This window comes from Anas acuta, chromosome 22 (assembly GCF_963932015.1).
Source record: "Anas acuta chromosome 22, bAnaAcu1.1, whole genome shotgun sequence".
Taxonomy (NCBI): Eukaryota; Metazoa; Chordata; class Aves; order Anseriformes; family Anatidae; genus Anas; species Anas acuta.
The window spans coordinates 8,241,297-8,261,624 of record NC_089000.1 but is presented as its reverse complement, the minus strand read 5'-3'; the positions used below and the strand labels follow the sequence as shown (position 1 = coordinate 8,261,624).

The following is a 20,328-nucleotide window of genomic DNA, read 5'->3' as shown; positions in this document are numbered from 1 at the left end:
AAGGCAACTAGTTTTACCACAGTCATGCTTATAGTGCAAAGTATTGTATGAACCCAGAAAGCACTGCCCTGCTCCAAACAAATCCAATTCAAAGATGCAACCTATAGAGCTGGTAACTCATACTTCATAGACATGGCAACATTATCTTGGTGTATGCACAGCTAATGTGCCAAGCTGGTCTGTATTTTCCTGCCATGAAAGTTGTGTAACTGGGTATTCACTACCACAAGACAAGCAGAGCCCTGCAGGCTGTCTGCCCAGCAGCACGTGTCTCTGACAGTTCCAATTACTGCCTGATTGGCTGCACTGGCAGCCTTTTCGAGTGCAAAGAAAAACCAGGCACAACACTGTACTTTCTTAAGCTTGCAGTTTATAATACAGGAATAAACTGATAAACTCAGATTCTTCCTGACTGTTATAGTATTATGATCACTTGCTAACTGTAATCTTCACTTCATAGTGGAAGTCATGGCCTTCTTCATTATCTTATATTAATAACGCATGTACAAACAATACATAGCTAACAGTTGTACTGCCTTTGAAAAGGATGAAACATCTCATTAGACCGTGCTCCATTCATTTGCTCATCTTTCCAACATTATTTAAATTTCCTTAATAAAGGAACTATTTTGTATTTAAAACTAAGTATCTTAGTTAATCTGACTATATAACTTCCCTGACAGATTGCTAGAGAAAAAGGCAAGCACTGTTTCAGGTTTGACTAAACATATGTTCAATTCAGTGCACTGGGTTTGGCAGTGATGGACTTGTTTTTCTTCATAGCACGTGGTATGGTGCTGTGTTTTAGACTTGTGACCAAAACCATGCTGATAATACACTCACGTTTCAGCTACAGCCCAACAATACTTGCACAGAGTCATGGCCTCCTGTTTCTCACCCTGCCCCTGCAGTGAATAGACTGGGGGGAATACAAGAGGCTGGGAGAGGACATAACAGGTGACCCAAACTAACCAAAGAGACATTCCACACCATATAATCGTGCTCAGCAATAGATGCCTAGCCACCTTTCACTTGGGAACTGGCTGGGCATCAGTCTACACATGGGGAGTACTGAGCATTTGCCTTGGGATTGCTTATTTTCTTTCTCTTCTTCCACTTCACTTAAACAGTTTTTATTTCAATCCACAAGTTCTCCTCTTCCCCTATTTCACTTGGGAGAGGGCAGAGCGAGCAAGTGGTTGTGTGGTGCTTAGCTGTCTACCCAAGTTATCCCTGGTAGGCAGGGTTAGACACTGTGCAGAATGGCCACTAACCTTGAAATGAACGTAGCTTGGTTTTCTATAGAAAGTACGTCCCTTAGGTTCATGACCAGACACTATTTGCTTGTGAAAAACCATAGTTTGGAATTCTTCCATTTTTTTCTCAAAAATCTCATTTTTCATTACACTCAGAGCCACCTGCTTTGTATCCACGTCTTCGTTGGATACCTAATAAGGAGCATCAATAAAAATCACTGTGACCTAAGGAAGTAACTGTGATCATAGAATCGGTAGATCAAGGTAGAAATTCCTGTGATTAGAATCTTTAAGTACCTGGCCAGCCTTTGCTACTCTCCAGATCAAACTCAGCTTCCCAACTTGTATATGAAGAAGTTAATTTATTTTCAATTGTTTTGTATTATATTCATCCAACACCAGAACATTCTGCTTTTAATGGCAGCAAATGGGTTATTTTCTCCACTTCCTGAACAAACATTCAGAGAGAATCAGCTAACTTCCCTGGAACATTTCAGTTATGGTACAGTGCTTCTTTCATTTGAAGCACATGGATACATACTGACATTGCTACTTTCTGATGGATTCTGAAGTCTGCTCTTAAAGATCTACATCTCAAAAAAGCAGTATAGGGAAGGATACCTTGGAATAACATTTAAGATTGTAACTACACAATTCCACTCTACCTGTTTATTATTTACTTTTGTTTAAAGCACAGAATACTGTTGTTTTGGAGAAAATATACTTTTCTTTGTCTGGTTTGGGATAGAAAAGATTGTTTCCACGTAAAGTAATCTGTGTTGCCAATTTGACAGAAAGTCATGTCCTCTTTTCTTTTCTTTTAAAACTTAAACAAGTGAATATGATGTGATGTATGTCTTCACGTATCTCTGAATTAAATTTAAGTGTTGTTTTCTCCTTAAGAGAAAACTACAAAGATAGTGTCAAACAGCAAGTATCCTAATAACATTCTCACGTCCGAATTTCTGTATTTAAGTAATAAAGACTGCATTTTAACTGCAAGAACGGTTAATTATTTTTAAGCAAGGTTCATAAAACAGTAGCTACCAGTATCATTACTTCAGATATGTATAACTACTAGAGAGGGAAATGAGAGTTTTCTAATCCATTAACATGTTCTTAAAAATAATTTCTAAGTTTTATAGACTTTAACTTACCCACATCTATTAACTATATCCACCTCTATTTATTTCTGATTTTTAAGGGAAGATATCACAACTTTTACCTTGTGCAAGTCATATTCCTGACTCCAAAGTCCAGGGAACTCTGGTTCTACTAAGGTCTTGTCCTTCTCTTTCTCATCTTCAACACTTTCACAGAGCACATCATCTCCTACAAAAGCAGTTCTCTCTCCATGAGCTTGTTCCTCAGCTGGTGAGCACCTTAACTTTTGTGAGAGAAAATAAATTTTGAAGATATCATTAAAAATTATTAGAGGACAATTACTTTAACAGCCTCCTATGGCATCTTTTAATACAAAGTGACTGGTCTATAAAACTTCAGGGCTGAAGAGGACAACTTAAGTCAATCCCTTCCTAAAGCACACAACTCAGACAAAATCTTATAGTAGCAAACATCTATAGGAAGCTAGAAACTAGACCTCAGGCACAAGAATAACAGCTGTGCAATTTTTTTTTTGACTGTTTTGTCTATAACACGATAACCAAGGACTTGTTTGTTTTGCTATTTCCACCACCAACTACTCCCCTCTCCCCCTTTTTAAAAACACACCTGAAGACCACTAGTTTCATCAGGGGATTCAATTCATTCCACCGTTTCTTTCCAGGCCCGTACTTCCTCTAATATTGTACAAATCAATTAGAACAAAAGCAAAAAGCAAACAGGAAGCTTATGTCATAAAAATACTAGAAAAGAGAGATTAGCAACCATCAAGAGATCTAATGGGAGAAATTACACTCCACTTGCACTTTACTGTCTGGTATTTGGTTGTAGCCTGTGCTATTCAGAGGCAGAAGAAAACCTCACCTATCTTTCTGACCAAAACAAAAACAAAACAAAAACAAAACAAAACAAAACACTAAAAAGATGGTTATTCTTAGACCTTTGCTTACCTGTGATATTGCTCCAGCTGGATGTCCGCAGGTCTTCTCAATATAGTGCCACATCTTCCTTCTCCACAGTAAAGAATCCGTAAGTTTACCACCACTCTTACTTGCCTTAGTACATGACTGACGATTTTTTTGCTTATGAATAGATGCTTTCTCTTGTAAAATTCGAGATACAATCTCAATTTTTCTTGACTTTTGCTGTTCTCTAAAAGCTCTGTAATAAAATATTTTAAGAAACATTAAACCAACCATGGTTATTTACTAATAACATTAAATTAGAGCATTTTAAAAGTTGAGGAGTTCTCAAACATATCAGTCATCGTTACTGAAAAAAAACAAATAAATAGTTTTCCAAACTTAATTAGCAGTTTAAAGAAAATTGCCTATCTGAAATCCAGTGGATTTAATAAAGAGAGAAAGAAGGGTAAAAGGTAAGGCCATACATACTGAACTTGGAAGACAGAAATTCAATGCTGTGTATGACTATACTTCCATGACACACTTGGCAGATCATTTAATCTGTTTTAATACCAGCAGCTTAACACACAATTTTCTGCAACAGATATTATGGACGCTAAAGATCCCTTCTAATACAGACTTTCACCTCTTCATATAACACAGCTAACATTAAGACTTACAACCTTGTCTCCCCTGTGCCTGCAAAGGGAAACAGTAAAAGGGAAAAACCAAGCAAAGTGAAAAGAAACAAAAAATTAAAGTTAAGAAGAGTTAAATATTTCCTGCAGATCTGTACAAACTGATCCACTTGTTTTATACAAAGGATTTTTAGAATGCATATAATACCACTTTTGCTATCAAAACTGAAGCCTTATTTAGTCTCTGTTTAGTACCTTAGCTCAAATTCATCTTCATATGGAGTTAATGAAATTATTAAGGTTTGCACTAGAGTAGAGGAGATACAGGCACATTCCTGTCAATTGTGCTAAGAGGCAGAGGAGCAATTTCAACCAAAAAAGCAGGAAGGAGAGTACATCGTTTCTGACCTTACTGCAGTGCAAAGCTGGTCTGTAAAAGCCTGAGAAAGCCACTCAGTGTTTATATGGACAGTGTTCAGGAAACACAGAAGTACAGCTATTTCAAGCATCCAGTTTAGATTCACTGAATTGCCCTCCTGGGGTAGTTTATCTCCTTTGCAGTAATCAGAACACAGGCTCCAAACTTTGGTTCTCTGAATAATACATAAGCTCAAATTTCAAGTTGCTTAAAACAGGCTACACAAATATCACACATGCAGAGTACAAGAATGAGTTCTCTCTTGAGACAGTACTATATGTGTCATGTTTTCAGAATCTGATTAAGAGATCCAATGCGTTTCAGCACGAGCATCAGTAAGCAACTGGGAGAGCGGTATCAGAATGAATACTTACTGTTTCTCTCTTTCATGCTGTAACAGTCGTTTATGGAGAAAAATTTCCTTGGCAACATTGCCTCCTTCTGCTAAGGTGGCCTCCTTCATTTTCAACTCCTCTTTCTTAGCCTCAAGGGCCATTGCTTTGTTCCAAGCCTGGAGTGCTTGAAGTTTTTCCTATGAAGCCAAATAAACCACAGTTACATATTTGATTCACATATTGAAGAAAATCAAACAGAATTTGGTCCCTTTTTCCAAGTAGAAATTTGTGGTAGCTTTCTCTGAAATAGAACTTACTGTTTTTGATCTACACAATAGTCAAGTAAGCTGTCGGTAGTGCGCATATGCTGGAGATGCAGAAAGCTCTGACTAGGTCAGGGCTACATTTTTACCCTTACAGCTCCTGTCAGATCAGCATTAAATTAAGATCACTCCCTCAGATTCTACAGAACACAAACATGTGAGGGAGGTAGCTTAGCTCTAAAATTCTTAATTTACATTATTTAAATTCTTAAGTAACTGTTTTTCTTCCATTTGTTTTCTCCATATGAAGTATTTCTTTGGGGATCTAAATAACTGGGCACACTTCTGGACAAGTTTAGAGAATTATCTGTAGTATGCATTATTTTCAATAAAGTTACCCTACCACAGCAGCTAGATTGTTCACAGAATAAACTCTGTAAGTAGAAGTGTCAAAATACTAATACTGCCCATACTAACATCATTACTCCTATAGTTAAATTCTCCTGTTTAAAAAGAGATTTGGTCTACGATATGGCATCATCACATAACAACTCTGCAGTGAAAACTGAATTACTTTCACTAAAACCTCACAGTCTAACAAGTTAATTTCCTCATTCCCCATCTAAGTCACAGCAGCAGTACCCTATTGGAAGTTATGCTGTTTTTCAGGGAGAGCACAGCTTGTATCCTTCTCTCCATATGCTCCTGAGTTTTCACTTCTTCCTTTGCATTCTCCTCATGAATTCTGTAAGCAGAGTAAAATCTTTCAGGCTCAAATCCTGGGAAGATTTTAGTATTAGAATGTTTAACCTGACAGATAGTAATTGTGTATGTCACCACCAAACATACTCTCTGTAAGTCTCTGTGTTTACTATGATACTGGGTGTGGGTAAAGTGGAACAGTTGAATCTTCTATATACAGTATCACTCAAATTAAAAGTGCCAACAGGCTTTCAACCATTTTGCTCAACAACTCAAATTTTGAATACGAAGAATGCGTTTCACATTATGATATATGTCTAGAAAACAGGTGTTGCTCATATAATCGATATCTAAACAATTACATATTGAACTTTATACAAGCCAACCATTTGTAGCTGTGCTAAAAATAAACCCTAGAAACTGTAAGACCTAGAAATATGTTAGCATGAATCAAGTCAAGTTAATTTAATGGTAAACTTGAAAATAATTACTAACATGTATATATTTGATACATTATTCAGCAAAAAAAGATCAACTGATTTGGTTCAGTTTGTTTATCTTAATTACTGTGAGTTTGTACATGTCATTTAAAGAAAAATAAACTACCATAAAAACAGCACAATTATTTCAATCACTTTTTCAATTAAGTCCTAATATACAAGTTAAAGTAACAAATGCTTACAGTTAATTTAGATGCAAAATAATTTAATATCATAGTGATTATATAAACACAAACCTGTGAAGGAAACATTTAATTTGCCATCCTCCATAAGAGAATAGGAACACAGAGAAATGCCCTATGAATCTATTTTGCCAGACAGCAAGACAGCTATGTTACCACATTTCTGAGGTAATAATAGAAAGGCAGAATGCTTTCACACCTGGCAAAGTTTCAAACCTGGGATTCTGTTACAGTTAATAACCCATACACATATAAAAGTTTTTCAAATAATTTGTAATGCCTACACGTGGTCAGAAGCCCCTGCATCTCATCAAAAACACCCTTTTGTGCCATGTAAGATTTGAGGGCTGCCACCGTGCCAGCGCTGGGAAAAAACTTCCCAAGCGTAACATAGAGGACACGTCTAGCTGAAAAATTTTGACTTCTCAAAGACTATAGGGTAGACAGTTGTACATCAGAGAAAGAACAGTGATGGAGGAAAGGGGAGAGGAGGAGTTAATGATTACCTTGCCATGCTTTTTCTCAGGAAAGAGACTGCTTTTTCACGGTTCTTTTTGGCTACTTCAAGCATTTTTTTATGCCTTTCTTCACATTCCTTCTGGGCTTCTTCTTCTTTTCTACAAAAGACAGGCAAACCAACAGGATTAAGGAAACCTTTATCCCATCATCATGATATTTAATGTTGAAGAGTCTATCAATATGTATTTAAATGGGGTCAGCCTGTTTTCTCCCCTCTGTACAGTCTAATTTTCAGAAACCATACAAATTGCTAAACTGGTGTCCATTTTCTCTGCAAGCTTCAATGAACTTGATCCCAAATGTAGAAGGTTCCAGCATCCAACAATAATGCAGACATATGCAGTTAGTCTGGTCTAATAAATTTGGTTTCCTTAGTCAAAAGTCATTCTTTTTTTTCTTTAGTAAGTTGATTATGTCAGAAATCTTTACCTGTGTAACTATAAGACTGTGAGCAATTCTTATGTTAATTCTTTCTGCTAGTAACAATATTTCACAGCCAACACCTGGCTCAGAAACACAATACCACTATTACTTCCATTAACTAATCTTTTCAACTCCTAAAATAACAAACTAGCTAAAAGTAAAAGAGAGAAAGGAAGCAGAGTCTGACTGGTAGGCGCTTACTTTTTTCTTGACAGCTGATTTTCTTCTGCTTGCAGTGCTGCTATTTTTTCCTTATGAATTCGTGCTTCTGCTTTTTCTTGGTATTGAGTCTCTAGCTCCTCCTCATCTTTTTGAAGTTGTTTATGGAGGGCTTCATATTTTCCCTGCTCAGTTTCTATCCACCACATCTCAAGCCTTTAAAACAAAGTGTGATCTGTTTGCACCAAAATATTGGCATTCTTTCACTTACTTGAGGTTACTGAGTAGCTAAGGCTCTATGGTGACCATGACAATCTATCCATTTTTTATGTTTTAAACCATACTGTTACTTACATGGGAATTTCACCTTTCAGACTAAGGCTCACATGTAACAGCATATCTAGTTTTAAAGACATCAAAAACATTGGTCAAAAAAAAAAAAAAGTTCAAGCTTCTTCTGTCTTTTACATTCACATTTACCCAGAAAACATAAACAAAACAAAACAAAAACAAACAAACAAACAAACAACAACAACAACAACAACAAACAGAGAAACAGCTCCCCTCCTCTCTCTCCCCCACCCTTTTCAAGAGGAAATAGCTTCAAGGACAAGTTGTAAGTTTTTATTCTTCCATGCTTTGCAGGAATTTATATGACACACACATATAAACAGATTAATATAGTTATCACTAATCTCACAATAAATAGTCAAGCATTTTAAAGCTATTATGCAACATTGCAGCAGAATGTACTGTAGTCTTGTTAATCACTTGGTTAAATGTGCCTATAAGCTCACATTTATGATCTTCTCCAATGTAGTTGCATCAGTAGTTGTACCTCTAGTGCAAAAATACAAACACACTTGCCTGTTACCTTCTGTGGAAGACAGTTTTACTAAGTCTCATATAAATGAATAACGTAGCATGTATGAGCAATCAGTTGCAAGTAGCAATATCAACTTAGCATAAAGATACAAAGTACTACATCATTTCCATCATTCTCAATTTCTACCTTTTCCTTTATGTTCTTTGAGAACCAGTAAGAAGCATAGATTAGAAGTATTTATGCTTCCTCAGAAGTTGGTCTCCTTTAATCCATTTTATTTTCCAGTTAAACTGGGACTTGTTTAGAGCCACAATTTGTGAATAGATAAATAAATACTTTATGTGTGAAAAACAAACTCAGGACATGGGCCACAGAAATCCATTTCCTAAGCAATGAAACAGTTTAGGCTAAAAGGCTTTACAGTGAACCTCATGACCTCAAATCACATAAGCTAGTATTTACAAACAATTTCTAATGGATTCATGAGTTTCTCTCTAAACACCATATGAAGAGCATAATAAAGATTGACTCCCATCACACTGTTTTCTCATTCCCTCACTTACATGTTTTCTTTCAGCGTCAAAGCAATTTTCAGCTCAAAATCCTTCTCATCCTCCAGTTCAGTGCACAGTCGCCTGTGCACTGCCCGTAGGCGGAACAGGGCTGCACTGGTACATTAAAAAAAGAAACAATGAGAAAGAAAATGGAACTAATGAATATTAAAGAAAGAACCCCCCCCCTCCCCCAGCGAAATCAGCAACAATAAATAATGGCTTGAAGTTGACATTTATGTATTAGAATTCCACTAATTTAGAAAGCAAAGTAAGAGACTTTGTATAAGTGTCCATTGTTCCTTCAAAGACATAGCTTTCTTTAAACTATTACACATCAGTTGAAATTTACAGAAAAGTATTTCTTTAAAAAGCACTGACTAGTAGATTAAAGCAACTAAACTAATTCTTAACTGATTTCTTAAACTAATAAAAGAAGTACCATTATTAAGTTTAGGCAAACCTAGAGAACCATGACTGCTTTCACCTTTAAAATGGCAATATAATCCTCCCTATACTTTGGCTACAATTGCAGTATAGCAACACACTTATCTCCCTTGGGCTTTTCTACACAGGAAAATTAGTGCACAGATAGTACAGCATCCACAGGCACTGAGCTGACTATATTAACAAACTCCATCCCAAAAATAAAAACTGGAAATGGATCTTCCACCTGTAGTTACTACTCCAACTTCACACTTTTGTACTAGGTGTCAGTAACGCTAATGGCAGCTAGTATTTTTCATTAGCATTAAAAGAGGATGCATTTGAGCTTCACAGAAGCCAGAAACTTACAAGGTCTTCTTCCTTCACTATTAATTTGGTAAATATAATAGAATGCAAAAAGTGGTATTTTCCTGCATATCTAGTCCTCACAATTTGACCTATCATAAGTATAGAAACCTCATACAATGCTTTTCAGTCTTTCTTGTTGGTCTTCCTTATTAAGAGTGTCTGAGAGACCCTGAACGGGGAGTACTAGCACCCACCACAGAAGTCTCATTAGCACTCAACTCATTATTTTTGTTTAATCAACTATTCCATTTTGGCAATTAACCTACCTTTATTTATTCTGTCATTCATTGATACACTAACTTTAAGAATAACACAGGTCAGAAAATGCAGCTGCAAAGTTTGTTCACAATACACTGGCTCCCGGTACACAAGCCACCCACTTCTTTCTATTTAAACCAAATGTGAGGAGTACAGTAAATTGCCTCCTACTTCCTAGCAAAAGTGTTTTAGAACAACTCCTGCATGCAGAACCACTCCTGAAAGGCATTTGTGCATTTCACAACATAAAACAATTTTTAAAATAGCATACATATAAACCATGGTTGGAATAGCTATCAGAAGGAAAACCATGACCTCTCAAAGTGACATAGCACACTGGTATTGGTTGACTATACTGAACAGAATTGATTGAGAGACTGATAAACGTAACTGAGATTAATGAATAAGGCTGATCTAATAACCAGTTGTTGCTAGATTCCACTTCAAAACACATACCTCTTCCCTATCCATTTGTAAATCCCCACCTCTTACGGCACTCTGATTTAACTAACCAAATATTACCTCTAGAGCTGAAAGGATAGAGACTGATGATTCCCAACTAATGCACCACTATTTATTTCAGAAGGAGGAGCTATTGCTGAAAACACCAAGTCACCTGGAAGGTGACTGCAGTATTAGCGTTCACCAAGCTGGGAGTGAACGCACTGCTCTGCTGGCTGGCTGAACATACACAACAGAGCTTGTATCACAACAGCCTTCTAAGCTATTGCCATTCTCAGCACAAGATGCAACACTTCAGGGGTTTGTCGCTGACCAATCAACATCTCAATTGTACGTGCTTAAATATTCTATCAGGTTTTCAACAACATGACACGGTGAAAAAAGGAAACTAGTTCATTAATTACACACTGATAAAGACAGCAGATGCCTGTAGTCTTTGGCATCCAGAAATATTGTCTACCTACACATTGCCAGCCTCCTTCTCTTTTTGTATTTCAACGTCTACGTACTCCAGCTGCTTTTCTAGCATTTTGATCCGCAGCTGGCAGGTAGTCAGCTCGTCTCTGAAACAAATAAACAGATTGTTTACATTTTCCAAGTTCTCTGCTCTGTCCCATTAAACTCTTCTTTTTGAAGGTCAAGAATCACAGCTGGGATTCCTTCAACTCCCCCAACTCCCCACTACCATCCCACGTTTAGATCTTATGAGGTTCTTTAGAAGCCCCTGTTAATTTCAATTACTTTCTCTAAAAATCCAGAAAAGTAACAAGAGTTTAGTCTAACTTCATCTATATTACCAAAAAAGACAACAGCATAAACAGCACTTTTACACTAGCCTTCTTCAGATACATTTGCTGCCAATGAAAGTTTTTTGACCTGTACACAGCAAAACACTCATAGCAGGTGCTTATTTTAAAGTAGGTGAGTAACTTCACCAATTCCAATGCAACATTTCCATCACAGTTAAGAAAATGTTTACAATGATTTTTCCATTTATTGTTTCTGACTGTTGAACCCACAGAATTGTGCGAACATAGCAGAGGAATTAACATGTAATTCTTCCAGATCAAACCCCTCTTCTTTAATATCAATATTAATGTTTTATTTTTTTGAAAAGAGTAAATTATTATTACTATAACCATATGCAAAACAGGTAAAGTAACCCAGCATTTGATGGCACATTTATGCTGATGTCTTATGTTTGCTTCAACACTAACCTGATTTTTGTGACCACAAGTTCCTTTTCTTTGGCTATGTTGTTGAGCTGTTTTAGGTTCCTGTATAAGGCTACTATGGAAATTCTATCTGCATACTTCATAGCCCCAATATCATTAACGTCACTCCAACAGTGTTCTCTTTGAATTGAAAGACATGATGAATAATAAAAACATGACAAGTTTAAAAGGTATGTGAAGTTTGTGCATCATCCATTTATGCATTCATGGGTTCTTTATTTCAGTTTTACTCATTCTAGCAAACTGATACAAATATAATCAATATAATAAGAAAAAAAATGAAGGTAATCAGTACAAAAAGCTTGAGTACATGCACTTAAGCCAAGATTTTCCAGACTTAAGTATCTAATGTTGAATGTTTACTCACACATTTAATGCATTAATTGCACGTCTTTGTTTTTAAATGCCTGTAGCTCCTCTTGATTATACCTAAGGTTTTCAAATTCCAGTTTTCCTGAACGGTAGTTTTAAACTTTAAAGGGAACATTCTAAATTAGTTCAGAACATTGTACAGAATGCTTCAGTCTGCAAGTGAGGTAATCTTACCATTTTGGTCTACTTAAACATCCAGAAAGAAAAGGGCTGAAGGTAGTGGGTTTTTGTTGTTGTTTATTTGTTTTGTTGATGTTTGTTTATTTTTAAAAATCATGGCATATTTTGACTTCCTCTGTTGAGTACGGCAACACTGTCAACATGTACTGGCAGTAGGCATATGTGCTATGCAACTTCCCACATACATATATTAATAAACATTATTTCAGTTTTTCATCATGCTCTATAACCCTGTGCCAGGTCACTCCAGGGCAGAGATCAACAGTCTTGTCAAAGTAGGCCAAACTGTGCTTTGATCTTTCTTTGTCAAAAAAGCAGCAGCTACTTAAGGCCACATTCAAATCACTGAATTATTTTTCATACGTGACCTTTGTTACATGTAAATTTATTTCACCAGGAATACAACTGCTCTATCACTTTCTTTAAAACCAACCTATCATCTCACCAGTTCTACGCTAATCCACTTTACACAGTGGTGCAAAACTCCCTATGTATTCAGAAACTTACAATCCAACACTGATATTCTTCGTAAGACAAAATTCTCTTTTTCTAACAACTCCTAATGTTCTATAGGGATACGAACATAGCATATTATTACAGAGAACTGGCTGGGTTTTACAAGTGTAAATTGCTTGGTATAAAACCACCCAGGCTAATAACTGCTCCTTTAAGGGCAGCTGATTAAGCCACATGAACATAGTGCAACCACTGTGTTAGATAAATGCATATTGCCTATGACTAATTTGACAAAAAAATACAGCTGAATTAACCAAACCTTCTATGGAAAAGGTAAATTACCACTATAAAGGAAGCTGTTGTTAGAGCTGCTAACAAAACAATGAATTATTTACATGCTAGATTCAGACTTGTCTCCAGCTCCTTCAGAAGTGACCTTGTTCCACATCTTACCACCATCAGCCAACTCTTCTTCAAGCTGGTATTCTAATAGAATATAAAACAACAGTTTAATAAAGAGACTTTAAGCTTCAAAATGCAAAGCTCTCGTCTACTTGCTGCCAAGTCAAAATATGTAGAGATCCAGGGATGACGTATTATAGCATTACTGTAGTATATGTCAAAAAAAAAAAAAAGAAAACACAAAACCACACAGGACTGCTACTGTACACCTCAAAACCAAAGCAAGAGAATGCCAAGTCTGCTATGCTTATCTTACATTAACACCCTGCTACACGTCTCATTATTCTGATCTGCATTGAAGATAGAAGTATTTATTAAGCTTTATTTAATAAGTATTATTTATATACTGTTAAATATTTATGTAGTCAATAAAAGGACAGGGGGAAAAAAGAACAGCCTAAGAACATTTTCTTAACATAAAAATCTGTATCCAGCTCTATACCACACATGATAACCCATAAAATGGTAGATACGTTGCTTGACATAACATCCATAAACATACTTTTGGACACAATTAGAGAAATCAGTTGCCTATTGACAGGCAGCTGTTGTCAGCTTAGATATCTGAGTCCACCCAGCCACTTCACAGAGTTGGATCAGTGGAAGACCTATGCCATCACTATGCTAGATGTCTAGAGCACCCCAAGTGGCCCTAGATCCTAATGTATTCATGGCTGAATCAAACCCATACAAATACTGATTTTTGCCACCAATTACTCTGAACAAAAAATGCCTTTCAGAGTTAAGGTGAAAATTTAATACTACAGGAAAAAAAAAAAAAAAAAAGGTTAGATTTGAACTAGTTACACCTGATGCAGTATAATAGTAGAAAAAAAAAAAAAAGACTACTGGAACAATTGCGTTTATTTGGAATATTGTGTCACTCCTAGAACTGAGGCTTTTTGTATATTAACAATATGATTTCTCATTTTCACCTCTCCAGCATTCTTTCACATCAGAGCACTGACCAGCCTGGTCTTCTTCCTCTTCCAGAAATGGTAAAGGAGTTTTTTGGTCCTCTTCATTATTATCACTGAACTTGCTATCTTCAATATTCATGGTTCTTTAAAAACCAGGCTAACAAAGAGAAGAGTCCATATTTACATACACAAATATCTCCAAGAACTCACAATAGTGATGACTACATTTCCAGATGAATTAATAGCATTCAGTAAGTACTTAATTCACACAAAATAACTGGAAACCATCACACGGCTTTCTACTAGACACACATTTTGGGTACTAACTTCAACAAATCACTTATAGAGCACACTGCCAAAGCATTTATATATATCTATATAACAAGCAGTTGAGTAATAAAACACACCTTCCAAACACACTTTCTCCACTTAGGCAACCAGTTGACCTAAAATTCATAGGGAACGGCTCAAAAAACAGCTATCCTTAGCGTCCTTGAACACTTTCTTGGTCCCGTGTCCTCGCCTCCCCTCACAGCCCCGCCACATCCACTCACAGCGTCCCCTCAGAGCCGCCACTCTGCGCGCCCGTTGGATGCGTTGCCCCGGCAACGGAGCAAACCACAGCGGGGGCGCGTCGCGGGGGCGCCCCCTTGGAGCCCCCCCCTGCAGCCGCTGGAGCCGTCCGGCGGTGCTCGCCCCGTGACCCCCACCAACCTCGCGGAGTGGTGCGTGCCTGGGCGGGTGGTGGCAGCTGGGAGGGACGGCGCCTGAGGGAGTTGGGTCCTGGAAGGCGACGGGTCCCCGGCGTCCGAGTTTTCGGTCTTTTCGGGAATAAGCGTGTCCTAGTCAGACAATAGGGTTTCACCGTTAGTTCGAATTGAAGGTTATTACAGCAAAAATCACGCGTAGTGATCGTTCAGCCCATCATAATCTCCCACTCTCAACGCTTCCCCTCGCTTCAGAAGAAACTGACGACCTGGAGGACACTTGCAACACCTCAATAACCGTTACACGAATGCACAAAAACACACAGTGGAAAAGTATTTAGATGATATTTGAGTAATTTGCATAGTAAAGCTAAATGCCTCTATTCATAAAATGTGCCCCAGTTGGAATACTCCCTCAGAGGAACCATCTGAAGCTGCGTTCTTGCTACCAGGCACTCAGTTGCCAGATTTTAGTTTTCGAGTGTTAACTAGTTAACTTTCCTTCCTATTCTATTCCACATATTATCTGGACAAAGTCAAAGAATTATGCCATTAAATTCACAGAAAAGCAGAATCTTGTCCCATTACTCTTGGCACTAGGCATGCTATGGAAGTGCAGCTGATCAAAGTTTCAGAGTGATTAAGTTATTGAAACACTGGGACATCATTCCTTGAGCAATGCTCTACGTTGGAATAAACATTGCTCTGTACATGAGGCATTCCCAGATTTACTTAGGGTATATTGAAAATGTTACTCCATTGTAGGCAATATTTCTTTGTTTTCCTATACTTGCTAAGAGAAGTAAGGTCATTTTTTTTTTTATATTAAACATGAAAGCACATGCTGCTAATCTTAAGTATTTAATTTACATATTTAACATGTACAGTACGTATCACAGCCACCAATTCCTTTCCTACAGTTGTGCTATAGGTCCTCATTCTTTAGCAATGTGTGGACATTCTTACCTCTTTACACAAAATACAATGAACTGCTGATTTTATGGCATCTATTCCTATTACATAAAACAAGTTACCTCCAGACATTTGCAGGATTAAAGCTACAAGATGTAGGCTAAAAATATTCAGTGATTAACTGTATAGATGTCTCTGCAGATCTAGAATAGATTCTGTTGTTAACTCTAAGCCTGCCTGTTCTCACACTCTCATAATTAGTATGTGAAAGATTATTATTAAGTTTTACAACAGTCCCCTTCCCATCAGCACTGGTCATTTCAGGGCACGCTACCTGTTATATCTGACTGCGCCATCTCCTAGCCACGCTGCCGGTTGTGATTTTATGTCGGGTGAATAATTGTCACCAGGGCAAGGTAGTCTAGATTTTCCTCTCACATATAGATGCAAGAAGAGAGGAGATATTTGCACTTCCTCTGAAGGTGCTAAATGATGCCTCCCCAGACAAGCTCGTATCTCCCAAATCACAGTTTATCAACTTGAAATCAGTGAATCTGTTCCAGCTTTCAGCTCCCGGAGATTTACAAAAAAAGGCATCAGTGATGCTGCTGTTCTAGATCCTGTAGGCACTGACCACCAGTGATACACCTCTGAGAATTTGGGTACAAAAGTGAGCATGTATAAATGAAGATCCTGCTGTTCTCTCCCTGTGAAATTAAATTTAGTGGCATTTCAGTGAAGTTACTTTAGTAGCAACTCATGATCAATTTGAAATGGTAGAACTGGACAGTTCGGTTTCCTATACGGCTACATACTGTGCTTCTTCAGGCAGTTGGTATTTCTTTTCTGAACGTTTCCAAGGTGACAGCAGCTCATATATGGAGATTTCTAGCATTTAGGCATGAAGACATGCCAATAATGGCATCTTAAATTTTTGCAGTGTGGCTCTCATCAGATTACATAAACCAATTTCTCTGCCCATATTCTATGATACAGATCAACATTTGAGTGTAAACAATGCCAAAACATTGACAAGCACCTTACCAATGAGTCATTGCTACAGATGTTATGAGGAAGACTGAGTGGGGCACAGCTGTCAGTGCACCCCACAGCAGGACAGCCAGATGCCGCTGGATGAGAGCACAGCACTGTGAGCAGCACAGCTGCAGTGAGGGAACCATCTCCAGTCCTGGAGCTAGCCCTGGCTTGGGGCAGAGTGGGGAATGTTGTCCCAGGTCTTCTGCACAGAGAAGAGAAGAGGAGGGCCAAGTGGCCACACTGCACTTCATGAATGTTAAAAAAATATAAACAGACTTGGGAAGGAACTGGATGTTCTGCAGAACATTTGGAAGCAGTTAAAAACTCCATTTCTGATCCTGGGCTTTAGGTGAAAGGAACAATAATATTGTGGTTATACTTATATTTAAATACAGACACAGTTGTGCTGGGGCCATGGGACATTGATACAGCACAAAGAATCATTTTTGTACAACCTCTGAAATAAGCTAAATATTTCCACCATATGATTGCTACCGTTATTTCCAAATCTCATTTATAAAAATAGGCATATGTGTGTAATTTATATATCTAGAGACATTTGGCGACGTTGCCACAACAGTCTTTCACGAGCTGTTTATGTGGAATCGTGGGAGAATGAAACTAATTATCCGTGTGGTACATTTTTTTGCCTCTAAAAATTATATATGGCAATATGACATCTTTACTTTGCTGGCTGCAAAACCACCTGTCCCTTTTAGAAAATGATCTATTAAGAATATCAGGTAATGCAGTGCAACTGTAAAATTAATTTAAATAATGTTCTTTTGATATGCTCCCGAAGTTGTGAGGTATAAAGGACTATGAAAACTTGTTATTTAGCACTGAGCATATTTCTTCTGAATACCACCAAATTATGCTCTCCAATAAATTATTTTACAGCAGCAGTTACAAAAGAATTGAGCACTATAGTCAGGAAGGAGTCACACACATTACATGTTCAGGAACAAAAAAAAACAAACTTGACAGCTTTTGAAATGTGGGCTTCTAATTTTCAATTATAGCAAAATATTATTTCAAAGTTGTGATCTTCGCTTACTACTTGAGAAAATGTAAATACTGTAAAAATGCTTATTATTAACATAGCAAAAATAACATTTAATAAATAATAATGGCTTAAATTATATTTACTTGCAAAATTGTGCAGACGTGGGAGGAGCCCACCAACTTTTCATAGACTGACATGGTCCGATGGGATAGATACACTGACTTGGGTATCACGTTGGTCACTGCCACACTGCCACACTGCTCTGCTGGTTCTCCGTGAGTACAACAGCAAATGTGGAAGGCAGCTCCAAATTGTCAGATTCTGAAGCGAAAACCTGGCTTTGTTGGACCACCGTGCAGTCCTATTGTCTGTCTGAACTCCATATGCAAGGTCAGACCACACAAATACTTTAATAAAACTTAGTGCCTGCAGCCATATGGATGGAGGAGAGTTAGCAATTTAGTAGAATGACACAAAAGCTTAAGAAAAATGTGCTATCATGGGCCATCTTTTTAAGACTGTTGGACAGTTACAAGCCAGTAGCTAAAGGAAAGCTTCAAGAGGACTAGATGAGAAAGATTTGGGGAGCTTATTTATTTTGTTTTTGTTTTGATGTTTATATAGCAATTTTAATTGTTTTTTAATCTCTCGAGCAATTTTAATCTGTCATTGACTGTAAAGAATTTGGGATATTCTGCTAGAATTGTAGGAAATTAAATATATTGTTGATCATTATTATTTTATCCCCTCTCTTCCCTTTGGCGAAGAGGAATTACTTATTTTGAGTGGGTTGTATATATATATATTTACATATATATATGAAAATGGCATATTTTGCTTAAGTATGTATTTGTAGGCAAAATCAATTAAACCCAAGGCTGAGTGACCTAGCATTTGTCCTTCTTCTATATAATACAGATGATATAATTAAGGCCCGTTTACATCAAATGTAGTTTACTTATTTGAGAGAAGTTACACATTTATTTTAGGATTTTGTGCAAACGAATCTTAGAACATCTCTTTTTCTGAAATATGGACACAAAGTGGCAGCTAAATCAGTCTTGTGAAAATAACACATCATCCTGTTAAACCCAGGCACTATCATGGTGATGCTGGAAGACTCCCCACTTATATTCCTCTCATTCATGCTGTCATTATTAATCCAAATTTGTAGTATAGGACCTTGATCATTCAAGACGATTACAGCAAATGGATAAATATCTGTATGCAATGCCCAGTGATATGAATGGGATAGTTAATTTTTCCTGGGATAATCAGAACCCTGATAATATACCTCGATTATCGTAAGTTATTACACTCCTGAACACAAACACATTCCTATCACAATTCCATTGAAGATTTTGTGGGCAGTTACTTACCAGTTTTGGCTACGGAGCTGCTGAAAAAGGAGCAAAATGGTAGGTGAAGAAGTAAGAAAAACACCTCGCTTAATTATTTCAGAGAAAATATGTACATGATATTCTTCTTTTTTTCCCCCAGTATCAGAACCACTGACATCAGAGAACTTTTTAATGGAATCAAAGTCAATCAGTAAGGAAAGTGTATTTGGTGTGGAAATACGATTATTTTGGTAATGATCAGTTTAGAGAATCCCCATTGTATTTTCACTTGTTTCAACGGTCAAATTCTTAGCAAGGTCCATCCCTTTAGAGCATATGCTGCCATGGTCTTAAATACACATATTCACATGCTTGGCTACATACCATACATATACCAACGCTCATTCTAAATGTTCAAATTGCCTTCACTTATTTTTTTGCTATTTTAACAGTTGTATCCTAAAGGTATAGAAATCTCTGTTCATATTTTACTAGTGAATGAGATGACAGCTGAAAAGCAGTACCAAGGAATTCTCAGAGTAGGTACAGGCTCATTGGAAAGCCATCCTTGAGTTGGAAAAATGTCAACTGGAAATATCCTGAAAGGCGTAAATCTGCTCTATTATAGAGGCAAAATCATTCTGTTCTCTGTATCATCCTGTAAATTCCATTAAAGATCTTGTGGTTTCCCTCCTCCACCACCACCAGTTTTCATCTAACAACCCAATGACTAAATTCAGGTCTTTTCTTCCTTAGCACGCACTAGGTGCAGGCACGACCACTGGAATGTGCAGAGAAAGGAAGAGATCAGAAAGAAAATGAAAGCCCGCTTCAGTCTTAGACATTTATGACATATACTTCTGTATGTGTGTGTGTACTTTTGTGCATGTATTGACTACATCTGCACACAGCCTGTGTGCAGATCTGTACATTTAATCTCCCTCATTCAATCTGCACATTTATTCTCCTGAATGCACTCTCTTACTCCCCTCATCCATCAGCCCTTTGTTGCCATTTAAAATATTGGTACTAATTAGTAAGGATAAAATCGAGCACAGGAAAAGATAAAGCACTTTACCCCAGGCATATCCTTTAAGTATCTGCACATCCACTTTTCCTTTACAATTTCTTTAAAATGTCTCCTCCGCGGCGCTCCCTTCGTGGGCTGCTTCTAAAATTGCCGTTGTGGATTGAGCGGCAGCAAAAGGCAGAGGAGGAGGAGGAGGAGGAGGAGAGAAGAGGAAGGCGCGGACACGGAGGAGAAAAGCCAGCCTGCCCCGGCGCCCAACTTCCCTGCGCCCACTCCCGCTGCCTGCCTCGGGCCCCTCAGCGACGGCAGACGGCCGGGCACAACTTTGCGAGCTCGGGGGAAGCGGGGAGCCCCTC

General features: G+C 37.6%; 1 protein-coding gene across 20 annotated transcripts in view; it reads right to left on the bottom strand.

Moving 5' to 3' along the window:
* Positions 1-20,328, bottom strand: part of CFAP74 (cilia and flagella associated protein 74) — a 75,044-nt gene that overhangs the window by 27,374 nt on the left and 27,342 nt on the right. For 9 of the 20 annotated variants that reach the window (XR_011089483.1, XM_068658613.1, XM_068658625.1 and 6 more), the window contains 13 exons: positions 14,654-14,781; positions 13,955-14,096; positions 12,953-13,043; positions 11,532-11,669; positions 10,779-10,877; positions 8,812-8,916; positions 7,465-7,638; positions 6,828-6,938; positions 5,580-5,682; positions 4,714-4,871; positions 3,329-3,539; positions 2,482-2,643; positions 1,275-1,448 (listed from right to left, as the gene is read on the bottom strand). Coding sequence is in view for 19 of the 20 variants with exons in the window: in XM_068658613.1 (XP_068514714.1) it covers positions 1,275-1,448; positions 2,482-2,643; positions 3,329-3,539; positions 4,714-4,871; positions 5,580-5,682; positions 6,828-6,938; positions 7,465-7,638; positions 8,812-8,916; positions 10,779-10,877; positions 11,532-11,669; positions 12,953-13,043; positions 13,955-14,078 (1,650 nt within the window). In the remaining variant the exon portion in view is untranslated. Of the gene's footprint in view, positions 1-1,274; positions 1,449-2,481; positions 2,644-3,328; positions 3,540-4,713; positions 4,872-5,579; positions 5,683-6,827; positions 6,939-7,464; positions 7,639-8,811; positions 8,917-10,778; positions 10,878-11,531; positions 11,670-12,952; positions 13,044-13,954; positions 14,097-14,346; positions 14,629-14,653; positions 14,782-16,602; positions 16,799-20,020; positions 20,155-20,328 lie in introns of those variants that run through there. The other 11 variants (XM_068658616.1, XM_068658615.1, XM_068658619.1 and 8 more) reach the window with 11 other exon arrangements.